The sequence below is a fragment of the Terrapene carolina genome, unplaced genomic scaffold, assembly GCF_002925995.2.
Source record: "Terrapene carolina triunguis isolate 2854851 unplaced genomic scaffold, T_m_triunguis-2.0 Scaffold193, whole genome shotgun sequence".
Lineage (NCBI taxonomy): Eukaryota > Metazoa > Chordata > Testudines > Emydidae > Terrapene > Terrapene triunguis.
In genome coordinates this window covers 1,656,027-1,671,197 of record NW_020664544.1, presented here as the reverse complement: position 1 = coordinate 1,671,197, position 15,171 = coordinate 1,656,027, and the positions used below count along the sequence as shown (strand labels likewise).

Here is a 15,171-nt window from a genome sequence, read left to right as displayed (position 1 = left end):
AATTATCCAGTGGACAGGTGACCCTGCATGCCAGGAGGATACTCCATGGTTTTCTTGCAAAGCAGACAATGATCAAAGCCGTTTATGCTAATTAGACAATAAACAATTCCAGGAACTTGGACCTCCAAAAACAGAAGCTGCTTAAAAACAACAAACTTTCTAAAGAGGTTCCATTTCAACGGGCAGCTGGAAAACACTTGGCATGTTTAAGAGGTAACATGAACGCACAGGACTGGAACTCATGAGACCTGGGTTCGATTCTTGGCTCTGCTACTGGCCTGCTCAGTGACCTAGGGCAAATCAAGTATCCGTGCCTCAGTTTCCCCATCTGTTAAATGAGGGTAATGATCCTGACCCTCCGTTGGAAAGCACTTTGAGACATAAAGATGAAAAGCTCTAGAATAAAAGAGCTACATGAGGACTATGTGTCCGTACAGCTCTGAGCACAACGGGGCCCTGTACAAATAAACAATATGAGGCACAGAACTTAGAGCCCATCTGCCAGAGTGACTAGCTAAACATCCCCCTTCTTCCTCAACAGAAAGAAATACTACTGGTTGGTGTTGGTTGCAAGCAGTTTCATTGAAATCAGCTGAGGCAGAAACAGGACTTACAAAGTTGGAAGCCACAACAGAGAAACTGCCGCACAAGCGCTGCCCAGACTGCGGAAAAATGGCCAGGAAGTTGCAAACACACTGGGTAAATGTGAAACCTGGGCTCTGGTGAAGAGCTCCATATAAACGGATGCATTTTATGGGGAACCCATGTCTAGCGAAAGCGAGGAGCAGCAGGAAAAGGCCTTTGAAGTAAAGAAAACTGAGGTGCTCCCCATTCGCAAAACAAAATGAGAAACATGAAGTGACCCAACCGTACAAGAGTTTGATAGAAGACTCCTAGGTGGAAAACCAGGGCACCTCCATGCACTGTCTGACTGGGACTGTACAAGGAGCTGCTGCACATGATGGGAATTCTCTGCAAAGGACTTTACATCACAATACCATACGGCACAAAGTCTCATGTACTGAGCACAGCCCAGTGGCCATCTGGACACAGAGAAGTGAAAGAGCCGAGCCCACGAAGTTCTATTCAGGACAAGCATGACGGCTGCCAGCTAAGAGAAGTTATGCAGCTGTGAATTTGGCAATAAATACAGGAAGCAAAAATGGAAAACATGAGCTGTAACATGGGTCTAACACGGGTGCAGGGCTGTTTGAATTAAATGGAAAGATTACCTCTTGGCTTTTAACGGAGCAGTTTGTGGTACAACATATCAAGTAACAATGTCACAGCAGGTCACAAATCACTGTTTGCTCACCATGAGACTCCAAATGAGCTAACAACAGACAACGGCCCACATTTCACCAGTGACACGTCCGTGCAAACACCATGCCGAGCCCTGATCACACACAGCCAAACGGAGCAGCAGAAACGTCAGCACAAATGGCAAAGAATTGTATAGAGAAGACAGCGGTGGTGGATTTAAGGGATCTACGTGTGAATACTGCACAGTACCGCATGGTGCTTTATTAAGGTCCCCACTTCCGAAACCCACGGGCAGCAGGACTGCGGGTGAAACTTTTCAGAAGCGCCCAAGTCCTATTGATTTCCACTGACTTTTTGCATTTGACAAGGGCCATTTAAGCAGGGTCAGGCACCTCTCGCGTGTCCCCTCCTGGCCAGGGGTGGCTATGCAGCACCCTGGTTTAGTCACAGGACCGGCTATCACTTGACAATTCATTTCTCCCCACCTGGTGCAGCAAATAGGTTGTGTCACAGGGGGAGTGGGGCCCATCTCCCCTTCGAGGGCCAACCTGCCCGGGACAGCACTTGTGAAAACTGATCCTTCACTCTTAGCACCAACATCTAATGAGCTTCGTGAGCCAAAGGGAACCATCATGAGGTAGTTACAAAAGATCAACGTGCCGGGCAACTAGACCAGAAGGAATAAAATGACACCACTAAACAGGTAGCCCCATTGCCAGGGGAGGAGAATGTCCGAATCCAAACGGAGCAACCTGGCCAGGTAACAGCTACCCCATCCCCAAGGGCGGCCGGCACGGCCATTCCTGTGCACAAAAGACCAGAGGGGCTGGCACAATGTGTACAGTGGGGGGGCCGAGAGCCATTGAACCAAACTGTAAACCCTGGATATGATGGAAACCACGTCAAGCCAGGGGGCGCGGCAGCCCCCAGCACCTCTGCAAAAGGCATCCAAACAAACCCAGAGTGGACGCTGGCGACCCAGGGCGCTAGCGACAGCGCTTGTGTACGCACGGGAACAACACGCCGACGCCGAAGAGCGGCAAACCCAGGCCGTGCGGACGGGATCTGCCTCCGCAGCTGAACAGGCCGCAGCAGAACATGGCCTGGCCACGGGGCCACCAAGCCATCCGGGTTCAGAGATCCTCGCGAGCGACAGGTGTCCAATAGGAGGCGGAGACATTCCTTTATCTGGGGGCTTGCGGTATCCCCCCTAACTCCCACCCCGACTGGCTGGATTCATTGGGGGAGGCTGGCGGTTGGCTGAGACGGTGAATTTTTATATGCAACAGCAGTCGGAATCCAGGGCAGCAACCCCAGCCACGCAACAGGGCCATTAGTCCCCCAACGTACGTCCATGACGACAGGGGCCGGGCCCAGAGGCAAGCCCTTCCCAGCGCCCCCGGGCTCCAGCTGCCCTGCTGGGAGCCCTCCCGGCCGAGCACTCACCTTGGCCCGCCGGCACCTTCCCTTTGCTGAGCTGCTTGAGGCGTTTCTGGTGGGATTTGCCATTGTAGTGGATCTGCGCCTGGGCGGCCGAATTGAGCTGGATGTTACAGACCTCGCACAGCGTGAACGACTGGTGCTTCTTCTCCCGCTTCACGCGCTGCTCCGACGGGCTCCCCGCCGTCTCGACCAGCTGGAGCCTGTTCTCAGCAGGGTGGGACAGGCTCAGGGGTCGCTTCATATCTACGGGAGGAAGCACAAACCCCCCAGTGAGCGGGTGCTTGGATTTAAAAGGGACTGAGTCCAGGAACAGGGGTTCAGGCAAGGTGGAAATTCCCTTGCACTGACACAAGGCGGGTTTAGGTCACACACCTGCCTGGCTTCCCAGCCCCCTCGGTTCTTGCTCTGATTTGGATCTAAGGAGATGGGGTATGGCAGAGGCTCCCGAGCAACAGGAACAGCATTCCTAGTTCAGGGAGCTTGCATTAGGCATGAGGCATTGCCTAATGCATAAGCTGTGGGGAGCTGTGCATTTCTGGGAGGATACAATGGGCTCGGGATGGGGAAAGAAGGAACTTCCCTAAAGTTCCCTGACACCAGCAACAATCCTGGTGTGAATGACAGATCTCTACGCTCCCCAGGGCTGGCCTGTGTCCTCTGTGCATGGAGAACTGGATTTAAAATCCACTTAGCCCAGGCAAAAGATCTCACCCTGGGAGATTCACCTCCGGCTTTCTGGAGGCGAGTAGCTAATCTCTCCCAGGGAGCAGGCAGGTACAAGAGGCTCTTGCCTGAAACCAGCTCAGCGTCCACTGCAAGGACATCCCAAGCTGCGTTTTCTTGCCTGTGCTAAACGGGTTCTTCTTCACCCACCCTCAGGCCCATCACAGACTCCGCTTTTGGGGGCACCGCTTTGCACTCGCAGCGAATCGCACCTGCCAGCCCAAATCCTTCCATTTGGACCTTACGTCCCCAGTGCCGCCTCTGACGCCTTGGAGGTGCCAAAAGGTGGGGTTTGCAGCTCCGACAGGGAGGCCCCTTTAAATATAATGACCGCCACCCCCACCCCCACGCTTCTGTGCCATAAGTTGTCTTGCCCCCTTTCAACTCAAACACTGGGCTGGGGGTTGGGAGTTTGGCCATGTGTGGTGGAGCTTGGAATCATCTTCGGTCCACAGGCACGCCCGGGTCTGGGAGCGCGGCAGGAGCCAGCCCGGCACAGGATATTGGGGGGCAGCTGGGAAACCGCTCCCAGGGAGGTGCTCGTTCACCCAGTGGCACCACCGTGCCGCGACAACGAAAAATGGTGCCCCCGAGACGTGCCGGCGCTGAGGGAGAGGCCCGGCTGCACCCCAATTTGGGGGCCTGTGGAACATTTGCAGCCCATGAAAGGTGGGCCCCAGAGAGGTGAGAAAGATGGAGCCGGCGGCTGGGGTTTGCCACACACTCACATACTGTACAGACAGCCTGAGACACCTCGGGGGCAGCACAAGGACCGGCTGGACAGAGGAGTTCTGCTAATGTCTGTGGGACACAAGGCAGGCCCCGGCGTCCTACTAGACAAGCTCGTGCCTAAGACCAGGAAGTGTTATACGGGATCGACTGGCTCAGCAGCAGCTACGCAGCCCAGTGGGGTCTAGTCCAGGGGTTCTCAGACTTTTGTACTGGTGCCCCCTTTCACACAGCAAGCCACTGAGTGCCACCCCCTTATACATTAAAAACCCTCTTTAATATATTTAACACCATTATAAATGCTGGAGGCAAAGCAGGGTTTGGAGTGGAGGCTGACAGCTTGCAACCCCCCATGTAATAACCTCGCGACCCCTTGAGGGGTCCCGACCCCCAGTTTGAGAACCCCTGGTCTAGTGGTTAGAGCACAGAACCGGGCACTTAGATTCGTACAACTAAAGGCCAGAAGGGCCCATTCTGATCATCTAGTCTGACCTCCTGGCTGCAACAGAGAATCGGGGATTCCTGGCACTTCAGGTTGAACGTAAGTTTGTATTTCTCCTTGCATGTTCTATCTCCCTTTGTCTATCTTGTCTGCTTCGGCTGCAAACCAGGGCAGCTGGTTAACCACCACACTGCTCCCCTTGTGGGTGTTGTTTACCCCCATCAAACACTCCACAGAACCGTCCAGCCTTCATCCCCAGGCCTAGCGAGCCACAGCAGCATCTGCCAATAGGCTCAGAAAGGCTTCCCAGCGCTTTATCAGGGCCTCTCCTGGCTTACAGCCAGCCAGTCCGGCCACCCGCCCCGCCCCACCGTCCTTTTCAGCCCGTCCAGCTGGGCTCCAGACCCCTGTGCTGAGCCCTCCCCAGCCCCTTGCAGAGACCTGACTGCTTGGGAGCCCCAGAGAACTGGCATCCCCTGGCCTTCCGCTCCCAGCAGGCCCGGTTTCGAGTCACCTGCTCCCATCCCATAAGCCCTGGCAACAGTCCCGTCACCTGGGGGGATACACCTGACACAGGTGAGGCTGCGCCCCAGCCCTCTGGCAGGGGCAGCTCCCCGGGGACAGTGCTTTGGTAAGCACCGAGTGGTGGTGGCGTTGTTAATACAGGGCCAGGCTGACACCCCCTCCCGGGCCCATTCAGGAGCCCTCCGCAGTCAGACACGGGGCAGTGCTGCTAAGCCCAAGAGCCCCGAGGCAGTGACTGGCCCAGCCGGGCCCAGAGGCGGCGCGTCCCGTTAGCGGGCACTCCCGGTGTCGCCCTGCCCGGCCCCCTGGTCTCGAGGCCTCCCCCACCCTATCTGCAGAGCCGGGGTGTCTCCCGTCAGGGTCACGGAGTTCAAAGCCATTTCATCCGACTTCCTGTATGACCCGGGCCTGAGCCTGCCCCCCAGCTACGCCTGCACCGATTCCCTCTGCTCCGAAATGTTTCTCTAGGCCTCCCGCTAGGGGCCCGGGGAGCAGGGGGAGAGGAGGTGACTGACGAAAAGAGACCCACGACCTCCCCCACTCCCGCGCCAACCCCACACACTTGGTGGGCAAACCAGGTCATTCGTCTGGGGTTCCCTTTTTCAGAGCCCACCCTGGGACGCCCACCAAGCCAGGTTTTCAGAGATGCTGAGCTCCTCCTGCGGCTCTGGCTGGCTGGAAAGACTCACAGCAATCGTTGCACTCGGGAGATAGCTTTCTGTAGATCTGTACAAATCCGAGATGAACAGCAAGAGAAAGGCACTGACTGAAAACACAGTCCCGAGGCCGAGGGCCCGCCCGGCTAACCGGTAACAGAACGGCTCAGCAGCTCTTCCCTTGCACGCCGTGACCGGGACAAGGGCGCAGCACCTCCCAGCAGCCTCAAGATGGAGCAAACACACTTTTGTTCCCTGAGCTGGCAAAAGTTAGAAGTGCGCATAGCTTGCTGGAAAGGGAGCAGTGTGGGCATGGCTGGGACCAGGTCTGGAGAAAGGCAATCAGGGGCCCTAGGAACCCCATGGGCCAGGGCCACTCCCCCAAGGCCCCACCCCACTGTCCCACCCTCCACTAGGAGTGGCAGAGGCTTCCCACCCCAAGAGGCCAGGGCAGCAACACGAGAACCCCAGGGAAAGCAGCAGGAATGGCAATGTGGGGGTGGGAGGCAGCATGTATCCCACCAGCTGCTTGTCCCTGCTGGGGTGGGGGCTGGGCCCGCTGCACTCTTCCACTCCTGCCACTCACACAGTCCTCTACTGGGATGGGTTTCCAGCACCCCCCAGAGCAGCGGTCTTGGAGTTAACACCCTCTTGAGATGCACTGCACAGTTCAGAGCAATTGTCTCAGGCTCTCTGCAAACTCAGGCAGACATTGCCACATTGGTGACTCTCGAATCACATTTCCCAGCTTTCCTTTGCAACGATAAAAGCTAGAGGAATGAAGGCTGAGAGTCTGGTGTACTCCCATGACTCCAGGAGCCAGGGCCTGTAGTGCATGTGCGATGAGACTTAGTCTCATTGAAAGTCAATGCCTCAACTATTATTATTATTTATTGTCTGTGCTGTGTTAGCACCTGGGAGCCCAGGCATGTGCTAGGTGCTGTACAAACACAGTGCCTAAGTTTCTGTCTCATGCACCATCATTAAGTCACAGCAGGCTCCGAAGCAGCAGCCAACGCGTCTCCATGGGGAGGCGACTGGACTCACACCTCCAGTGGGGGAGCGGGGGGCAGCATACTGAGCTAGTCATGGCTGCAAGGCAGCATTAAAGCCGAAGCAGATAACGTGGCCCCAAGGGGATAGGAAGAGCTCGCATGAAGATACTGGGAGAGAGGACCCGTGAGGCCCATTAATAAAGGTAGAAGACGACCAGTCAGTCCTGGTCTGTACACAGCTGGGTGACCGTCCTGAACCACCCTCTTCGAAGCGGCCTCCCAAAGCCAGGGAGGGAGTCGTTTGGACAAACAGGAGGTAACAAAGCACGTGTCCCTTGGCAATAGTGGGGACAGGAGCACGCTGGCCTCGTTCAGCGTCGCTGTGCCCCACGCACGGTTGTTCATGCTCGGGCAAAGCAAGTGTGAAACACCGCCGTCCTGACACGGCAGCACGTCACACCCGCCGCCTGCTGGCGCACGCGATGGCACACGGCGCAAGGCGGCCAGGGTAAACTGGGCTGCAAGGAGGCACAACTGGCAGGGATGGGCAATCTGCAGCCTGGGACCTGCAGGGAAGTGGCTGCGTTCACACTGAGCCAACGGCGACTCTCCGAGAGCTCCGGTCAGCATCCAGCAACACGCTACACCTGGGCATGAAGCCATCAACCCCCAGGGAGCCCAACGGCAGCCGGCCTCCTCAGCAACACCGCAGCAGGTCGCACCTGCTCTCCGCCCCATGCCAGCCCTCCAGGGACCAGCAAGTCACAGTCATGGTCTTGGCCTTTATCTCCAAAGCACTCAAGGGCCTAGGTTGCCTCTAAGATCATCTAAAGCTCCAGGACAAGTAACATGGTGGACAACCCCACTCCCCAGGCACAGCAGAGCTGTCCGCAGCAAGGACACGTGTGGGACACAGCGCTTTCCCAGGGGCCAGTGCGAGACGAACACCTGTAAAGACCAAGAACCATCCAACCGCAGGGGACTGGACTCGATGACCTCTCGAGGTCCCTTCCAGTCCTAGAATCTATGAATCTATGAAACCCTGCAGCACCATCCTCTCCAAGTGACAGGGGCGCTGCTCTGACCAGCCTTCGCTCACACACTCAACACGGTGCGCCCGTCACTGCCCCAGAATGAACCCCCAAACAAGCCCCATCTGCTCCCCCAGGTCTCCCCTGGGCAGAGCGGAGAGAAAGGACAGACCACAGGTGACAGGTGTCAGTCACGTCGCTTAATGCACGACGGGAACGGTCTCAGAAACGACGGTGATACTGGTGGTATAAAAACCTTCACAGAACAGAACAGCATGGTTAGATGAATTAGCGATAATTACATGGAACAATCATTAGAACCGTACTGTAACTCCACTCCACAATACAACGGGGTGGGCGTTAAGTGGGGGGCGGGGTTGCCCATTGTTAGCCCAGTTCAGAGCTTTCCCAATATCCCCAGGCCCCGATATACCTCAATCATGACAAACTCCAAGGGACCCCTGGGGCTCTCTTGAACCCTAGAATGAGCTGTGGTGCCTGGAGAGGCCTGGAGCTTTGCTGTTCCGCTGGACACAGCAGACACACTGGCTTTTGGTACCCAGTTCAGACCCAGGGAGGTCTTGTCTGCAGAAGCGTTGTACCGTCTTCACTACAACTGTACCGTTAAAGTGATACACCCAGTGTTGTGCGGATGCAGTTCCAGCAGGGTACTTAAGACTGTTACAGCTATTCCCACACAGGAGGGGGAATCAACCACACCAGCATACGGCACCTTGACACGGCGTAACTGCCTCCCCCGTAGGGGTTGTCATGACATCACCATAAACGATATTGGTGAAAAAAATCACGCCTCTAGCCCAAATAGTGACACCAGTTTAAAAGCTGCACGTAAACCTGGCCTTGGGGTCTAGAAGGTTTCTCCACCCCACCCCTTTCTTATATTGGTTTGAATTTCTGGCCCACATTTTCAACAATCGGGTAAGCTCAGAATCCCTAAATCCTTATTTAGCCAACTAAACGGGCGGCTGAGTTCTGAAAAATGCTGTGCCCGGGAGCGAATGGGACCTGGTGGGTACTTGGCCCTGCTAAAAATCGGGCCACTGATTTTGGTGGAGGGACTCGGGCTAATTTTAGATGCTTGGCTAATTTTTTCAGACTCTTGCTCGTGAAGTCGGAAAGAGCGTTTGCCAACTCTGGTGATTCTATCACGAGTCTCGTGGCATCGCGAGTCTTTCTTTAAGTACCTATCCCTGGTGGAGAAAAACTCGAAACCGGGACCTCCACCGAAGGCTCAAAATAAAAGAACCCACAATGTAATTTAAAAAACCTCCTGATTTTTAAGCCAGTCTCGTGATTTTTGACTCCTGGGTTTTGAACACGTGTGATTGTCACAAGTGCTGTGGAACGGAGTTTTCCTGCTGTAAGAGCAGGGAGTTAAACAACAAAAACGTTGCCTTGTCAACGATGGAATCCTGCAATTTACGGTCCCTAACCACAATGCACGATGGCCAGTGGGGCCAGCTGCACTGGGGTGCTCAGAGGCTCATGAGCACTGACATTATCGACTGACACAGCAGCCAGTGTGGGATTTGTCGCTTGCCTCTGCTCCTACAGCCAGGAGCAGCCAGTGGACAAGGCAGAGAGGGACTGTGCCAAGTGATTGAAAAGGATCCACTCTGCGTGCATTCCTCTTGCTTTCTGCCTTTGACTCCTTTCAAAGGGACTCTTAGGGTTTGGGTGGGGTTGTTTTTTTAACCTTTTCTTTTCTCCTTTTTATTTTTCATCTGACCCTTTCTCCAGTTCTTCCAGCTTTTCCCTCCCGTTTCTTCTGGTTTTCAAAGGCAAAGCAAGAGAACAGAACCGCGGCATAACAGGCAGGGGAGGCGAGAATTAACGACACAAGGTCTTGGAGTGACACTGCTAGGAAGTCTCTGGGGGCGAATTTTCACAGCACGGCCGTTAGTAACTAGGCCAGGTGCGTAAAAAAGGTGCAGGCGAGGTTCCTGTGCTGCAAATCCTGAAATCCCTCCCGGGCAGACGGCAGGCACGGGGGCTAGGCACCAGCACCACCTAGATCCTATTTTGAGAGCCTGGGTGGCACCTGGGTGGTATCTAGGCCTTTGGTGGGTCCTATGCCCAGGTTGAATTTCACACACTGAGTAGCGGCCCCTGCAGATGGGGAGTCAGCTCGGCACCCCCAGCGGCGAGCACCGCCCGGTTTGCACGCCCATGAATGCTGGTGTTCTCTGGGCCTTCCTGGGCAGCTTGTAGAAACGGCTCCTTGCCCCCCTCCCCGGCACTTCACTGACTGACAATACACACAGGACTGAGATGTGGGTTTTGTCAATCTCCCCAGCGTGGTCCTGGCCCCCGGGTGCTACTGCTGATACAGCCCTCAGCACCACGGGGGCAGAGTCCCTACGAATCACTGCTGGATTTGGTCTTAACAACCCCCGGCGAGCTAGGGCCGTGTTTATCTCCGGGACACAGATGGCGAACTGAGAGGCAGATGAAGTCACTTGTCCAAGGTCACCCAAGGTGAAAGTCTGTGGCAGAGTTGGAAACTGAATCCAGGTCTCTCGAGTCGCAGTCCAGCGCTTTGTTAACGACACCGCCTTTTCCTGCTGCTCCCTGCAGCCCACCACGGCTCGGGACCAGCATCCCAGCCCCCCTCCCTCCAGCCTCAGTGGGCAAGCGAAACTTAACCCAGCATCAAAGCAAGACAGACTAAGGAGACGCGGGTCTGGAATCTGGGCCTGACGAATGCACCACAACACACCAGAGAACCTTGAGGGGAGACAGCAACCCAGCCTCACGTGTCCCGACACAGCAGCCACTTGCAACCTCCGTTGCTGCGGCAAGACCGGTTGTGTGTGTGTATTTCCAATGCCCGCCCGTTACCGTTCCGGGTATTTTCACCACGACTGCAGCCAGGGCAGCCATGCTAAAATTGGAACGTTATCCGGACTAAATATCTCAACAATCTCGCTGGTCTTAAAAAAAGGACCCGCTGTTGCCTTGATTAGAACGCAGCTCCCCGTCACGGCTCTCGTTACAATACTGAAAATGTCTGCTCCAGCCGCGTGCTCGCCTGTCTCATTCACTTAACTTCTCCGGTGCCTCCCGTGTTCGTTCCGCTTCTCAGGTGTCAGGTCTGTAATTCGGCGATTTGTCGCCCATCCAGGCCCACGGATTAGCTCCGGAGACTCGTGTTTTCACAGCTGCCGGCTGCTTGGCTGAAATAGGTGAAATTCACCCCAGCCAGAGGGCACCCCTTCAGTCGTCTACATGCATTCTCTGCACCCCAAAAGAGAACGGGGTCGCTCTGTCCAGAGCTTGTCTGCCCATGCGCTTACCATCCCCTGTCTGAGCCCCTGCCAATCACTACTGGAGTGTATCCTCGCTGACACTAGGTGAGGTAGGCGGATAGCATCCCCAGTATACAGAAGGGAAACTGAGGTATAGAGTAGATTGAGTGATTTGCCCAAGGTCATACAGGACATCTGTGGCTGAGCCAGGGTTTGAATGTAGGTCGCTGGAGCTCCGTCCAGTGTCCTAACCCACTAGACCACCCTTCCCCTCTGGAGGGGCGCGTGGGGCCTCGGCTTGCAGCGACTTTTCAAGGGGATCTGCAATTTCAGTTGACTCTTAATAAGATCAGTGGTTGCTTGAGTGCAACAGGTGTGGTTTCCTCTAATCCCCTGCCCTCCCCTCACCAACCCTTAAACAGCCGCTTGGCAGTGCCAGCTTCTGCATTCGCCGATGCCTGTAGCTACAAGAGGCACAGAGGCTGAGACAGGGCACAGACCTCTGGCTAATGGGGGCAGGAAGCAGCTTTCCTTGGGGGCAGATTCCCCCATGGCTGCCTCCCGCAGGGTGTCTTACACCTGCCTCTGAAGCAGCTGGGAGTGGCTGCCGCGGGAGACAGGACTGGGCTAGATGGCAATTCCTAGGGAACGGCTTTTACACACGAGACTTTAGCCACCGTTCCAGGTCGGCCGACAGATCTGGTCACAGGCGGGCAGGCGAAAGCGTTTTCCCCACCGGAGCAGACGGGTTTTGGTCCCCAGGAGACCAGAAACTGCCTCCCTAGCGCCACAGATGGCAAAGCAGGGAGCCGGTCTCCTGACGGCTCTGAAAAGCTCCCTGACAGATGTCTAAATCTCTCTGAAATAAAAGAAGGTCAGAGTCACGCTGCCAGGCGCTCTGGTGGCATGACGGTCAAGGCATTAAGTGCTCCCGTGAGTCTCTCTTCTCAGCGTGACGCCCGCTGGGCATTTACGGGTGAGGCCACGAGAAAGCAACAGGGCATGTGCTGGGCTGCCCGGCACACATGAGCCAGTGCCAGCAGGGTGATGAGGGGCAGAAGCCTGGTGAACAGCCAGGTCTGAGCTGCCAACGTGGACGGGGCAGGAGCCGAGAGTGAATGGGCCCCAAGAGAGTGTGGCAGCCTTGGGACGGGCAGGGAAAGCCAGAACTCTTCCGGGACAGAGGGGCAAAGTGAGGACAGTGAGTCTTGTTGCTAAGGCACTGGCTGGGGACACAGGAGACCTGGCTCTGCCACAGACGCCTCGTGTGACCTTGGCAAAGTCACTTCATCTCTCAGAGTCTCAGTTTCCCCATCTGTAATAAGGGGATAAATATTCTCCAGCCTGGGTCAGACTAGGTGATCGGAACAATCCCTCCTTGCCTTAAAATCTAGGAACGGGTACAGCAGGAGCGCAGAGGACAGAGACAGCGTTAGAGCTCTAGGGGGCAGCAAGAAATAAGCCGAAGGGATGAGAACTGGCATGCTTTGTTCAGGGAGCCTGGGCTGGGAAATGGAAGCAGACAAAGGGTAAAGTTTTCAAAAAGTGTCTAAGTGACTTAGGAGCCTAAATCTCACTGCGACTCAGGCTACATCCACACTGCAAACAAAGCTGTGTCTGAACTGCGGTTAGCTAACGCCGGATAAAACAGCAATGGGGGCACAGCACCTCGGCTTCAACGCCCGGGCACTGCCTGGGCTGGCACGCAGGCTGCTGGGGCCTCACTGCTGTTTTAAGCTGGATTAGCCCGGCCGAGTCGAGAATGCAGAATTACAACCCCCAGCAGCATCTTTGCTGATTTACAGGGTAAATTTTCATCTCCAGACCCTGAATACAGTAAGAAACGGTGAGGCAGGGAAGTCTTAACGCAGTAGCAGCAGCTAGTTTATAATTTTAAGGCCATTTTTATAGACTTGTATTACAGTCCATAACCTCGGGTCTCTCCCTCTCTCTTTTTTAAATAACACCATAATCACACGTCGCAACAGGGTGTAACACAGAGACAAATGCGAGAGAGAATTTAGAACCGGAGGCATTAAACGTCTAAAATAAATAAGAAATGGACTATTTTATAGACAGCGCTCAACTGCAGAGCTCATCTTTCCCCCCCGGAGCAGCCAGATGGACATTAAGGGGAAAGTTATGGAGTTAAATCTCTCCTAGGTCTGGGATCTGAACTGAACACGAGCCTGGATTTGAACTGCCTGAGGCTGTGTTTAGCCCCAGAGAGGTTTACATTCTCTCCCTCCCAACATCATGACTTATCCTCCCTGCGTGTTTTGTAGGCGGGACCAAGGCGGCAGGACTCCTGGGCTGTATTCCCGCCTCTGTTGCTTATCCCCGGAGAGTGAAATTCTCCCCTGCACACAGGGTCTAGATGGGACTGAAACTCGGAGCCTTATTTCGGTGGTTTAAGCGGGTCCGAGCAGGCACAGAACAAGCCCCCGAGCGTCCCGCTCGGCCGCATTAGCGCCGAGTTACTGAGTCAGGCCCAGTGGAGGATTATTTTTGGAAATTCAGTTCACGTAACTGGGTGAGGCAGCAGGGCACACTCCCATGGCTTGCTCAGAAGCATCATGAAACTGAATGAGCTGTGCTGGGGCGCTGCGCTGCCATTTGCCCAGCCCTGTCCTACGAAGAACAACAGCAGGGACAACACACACACTGGATTTCACCCAACTCCCTCTCTCGGTTCTGGACAGTCTCCTGTTATCAAGCCTAATTGACTCACTAGATTCACGACATCTTTGTCCAACCATCTGAGACAGATCCAGGGGTTAAATTACCCCGACGGGCCATTACGACGCCACCAGAGAGCTGCCAAATCAACCTGAAGCTGAAAATCCCGGTCAGAGTGATTTGGGATTTAATGGTGGGTGAAAGGTAGGGAACTTGATGAATACGGAGCAGCAGGTTAGAGCATTCATCATCTGCATTTCAGCACGCGGGCTGCAGCGGGCGTACAGGCCAACTCCAATTTGCTGTCAATTTCCCAGAGAGACAGACTGGTGGTTTCATCTTTATCCTCTCAGGGGGTTTGGAGTCAGGGCAGCTTCAGCCCTGAGAATGGAAGCCACAGCATATTCAGCGGTGCTGTTAGCGGCCCCAACCAAGTGACAGCCCCATTTCACACTGGGAGGTCCAGAGAGATGGAGTGATGTGACCAAGGTCACACAGGGGGCTGTGGCAGAACCAGGACCAGAACCCAATCTCCCACGTCCCAGTCCAGTGCTTTAAGCACAAGCCCATCCTTCCTAAACAAAGTCAGCAGAAACGAGCTCTCGTTCCCATCTAGGTCACCAGTTTGAATCCCCCCGAGCTTGGTGGTGGACGGACTCCTCCACCCCCTGAGGGCTGGATGTGGAATGGTGGCATCCAGGCCAATCTATCAGCAAAGGTTCCACTAACCCGCCCCTCGCTGTGCCTCCCAGCAGGAAGGCCAAGGAAAGTCTCCGTGCCCACCCCCAGCTTGTCCTTGCAGGCATATGGGCAGTGGAGGGGCTGGCACCGCCCCCACGCCCTGCTGTCCCTGCTCTGTGGATAAACACAGAGTCTCTTTTCCCTTCTGGCTGCAATCGGCCTCTGGAGGGAAGTAGCTGACAGCTCCTAACCTTAAGAGCAAAAACAGTGGTGGTAGCAGATTAAAGCAGGCGAAAGCCGGAGTGAGGTGGAGATCAGGCCCTGGACGGCACCAGCGCAGCTCTGCTAGCCATCGACGCCTGGCTCCATGCCCTGCCCATGTGACCAATCCCTCCCTTGCTCCCCTCGCTGGAGCCGCCCCAGTGCTGAATTAGGCAGCTGGTTTTTGTTAGCGCAGATGCACTGCAAATGCACGGCTCCTGCCCTCGTCTTCTCATGTGTCCTGGCATAGGTGGTGAGCTCTGGGGTGGAGACGGGCCTGCTCCATGGGCCAGTTTTCAAGAGAGCTCCGCTCATCAGGTGCCCGTTGGAAAACCTGGCCTTTATTTCAGCGCTTAGGCAGGAGTGGAACTCCTTGGACTAGCTGGTGCTGCTGGTGCCCGCCGAGAAGCTGAAAATCTGGTTCCAAGCACAATAAAGCGCCTAGGTCAAACCAATAATAAATCATTCAAATAG

At 55.3% G+C, this 15,171-nt stretch overlaps 1 protein-coding gene across 5 annotated transcripts in view; it reads right to left on the bottom strand.

Moving 5' to 3' along the window:
- The window catches only part of LOC112102280 (zinc finger protein 385C), a 178,754-nt gene that overhangs the window by 109,990 nt on the left and 53,593 nt on the right, over window positions 1–15,171 (bottom strand). For all 5 annotated transcript variants that reach the window (XM_024193455.1, XM_029912244.1, XM_029912245.1 and 2 more), the window contains exon 2: window positions 2,710–2,949. In XM_024193455.1, coding sequence (XP_024049223.1) covers window positions 2,710–2,947 — 238 coding nt within the window. In that variant the 5' untranslated portion in view covers window positions 2,948–2,949. The remainder of the gene's footprint in view (window positions 1–2,709; window positions 2,950–15,171) is intronic.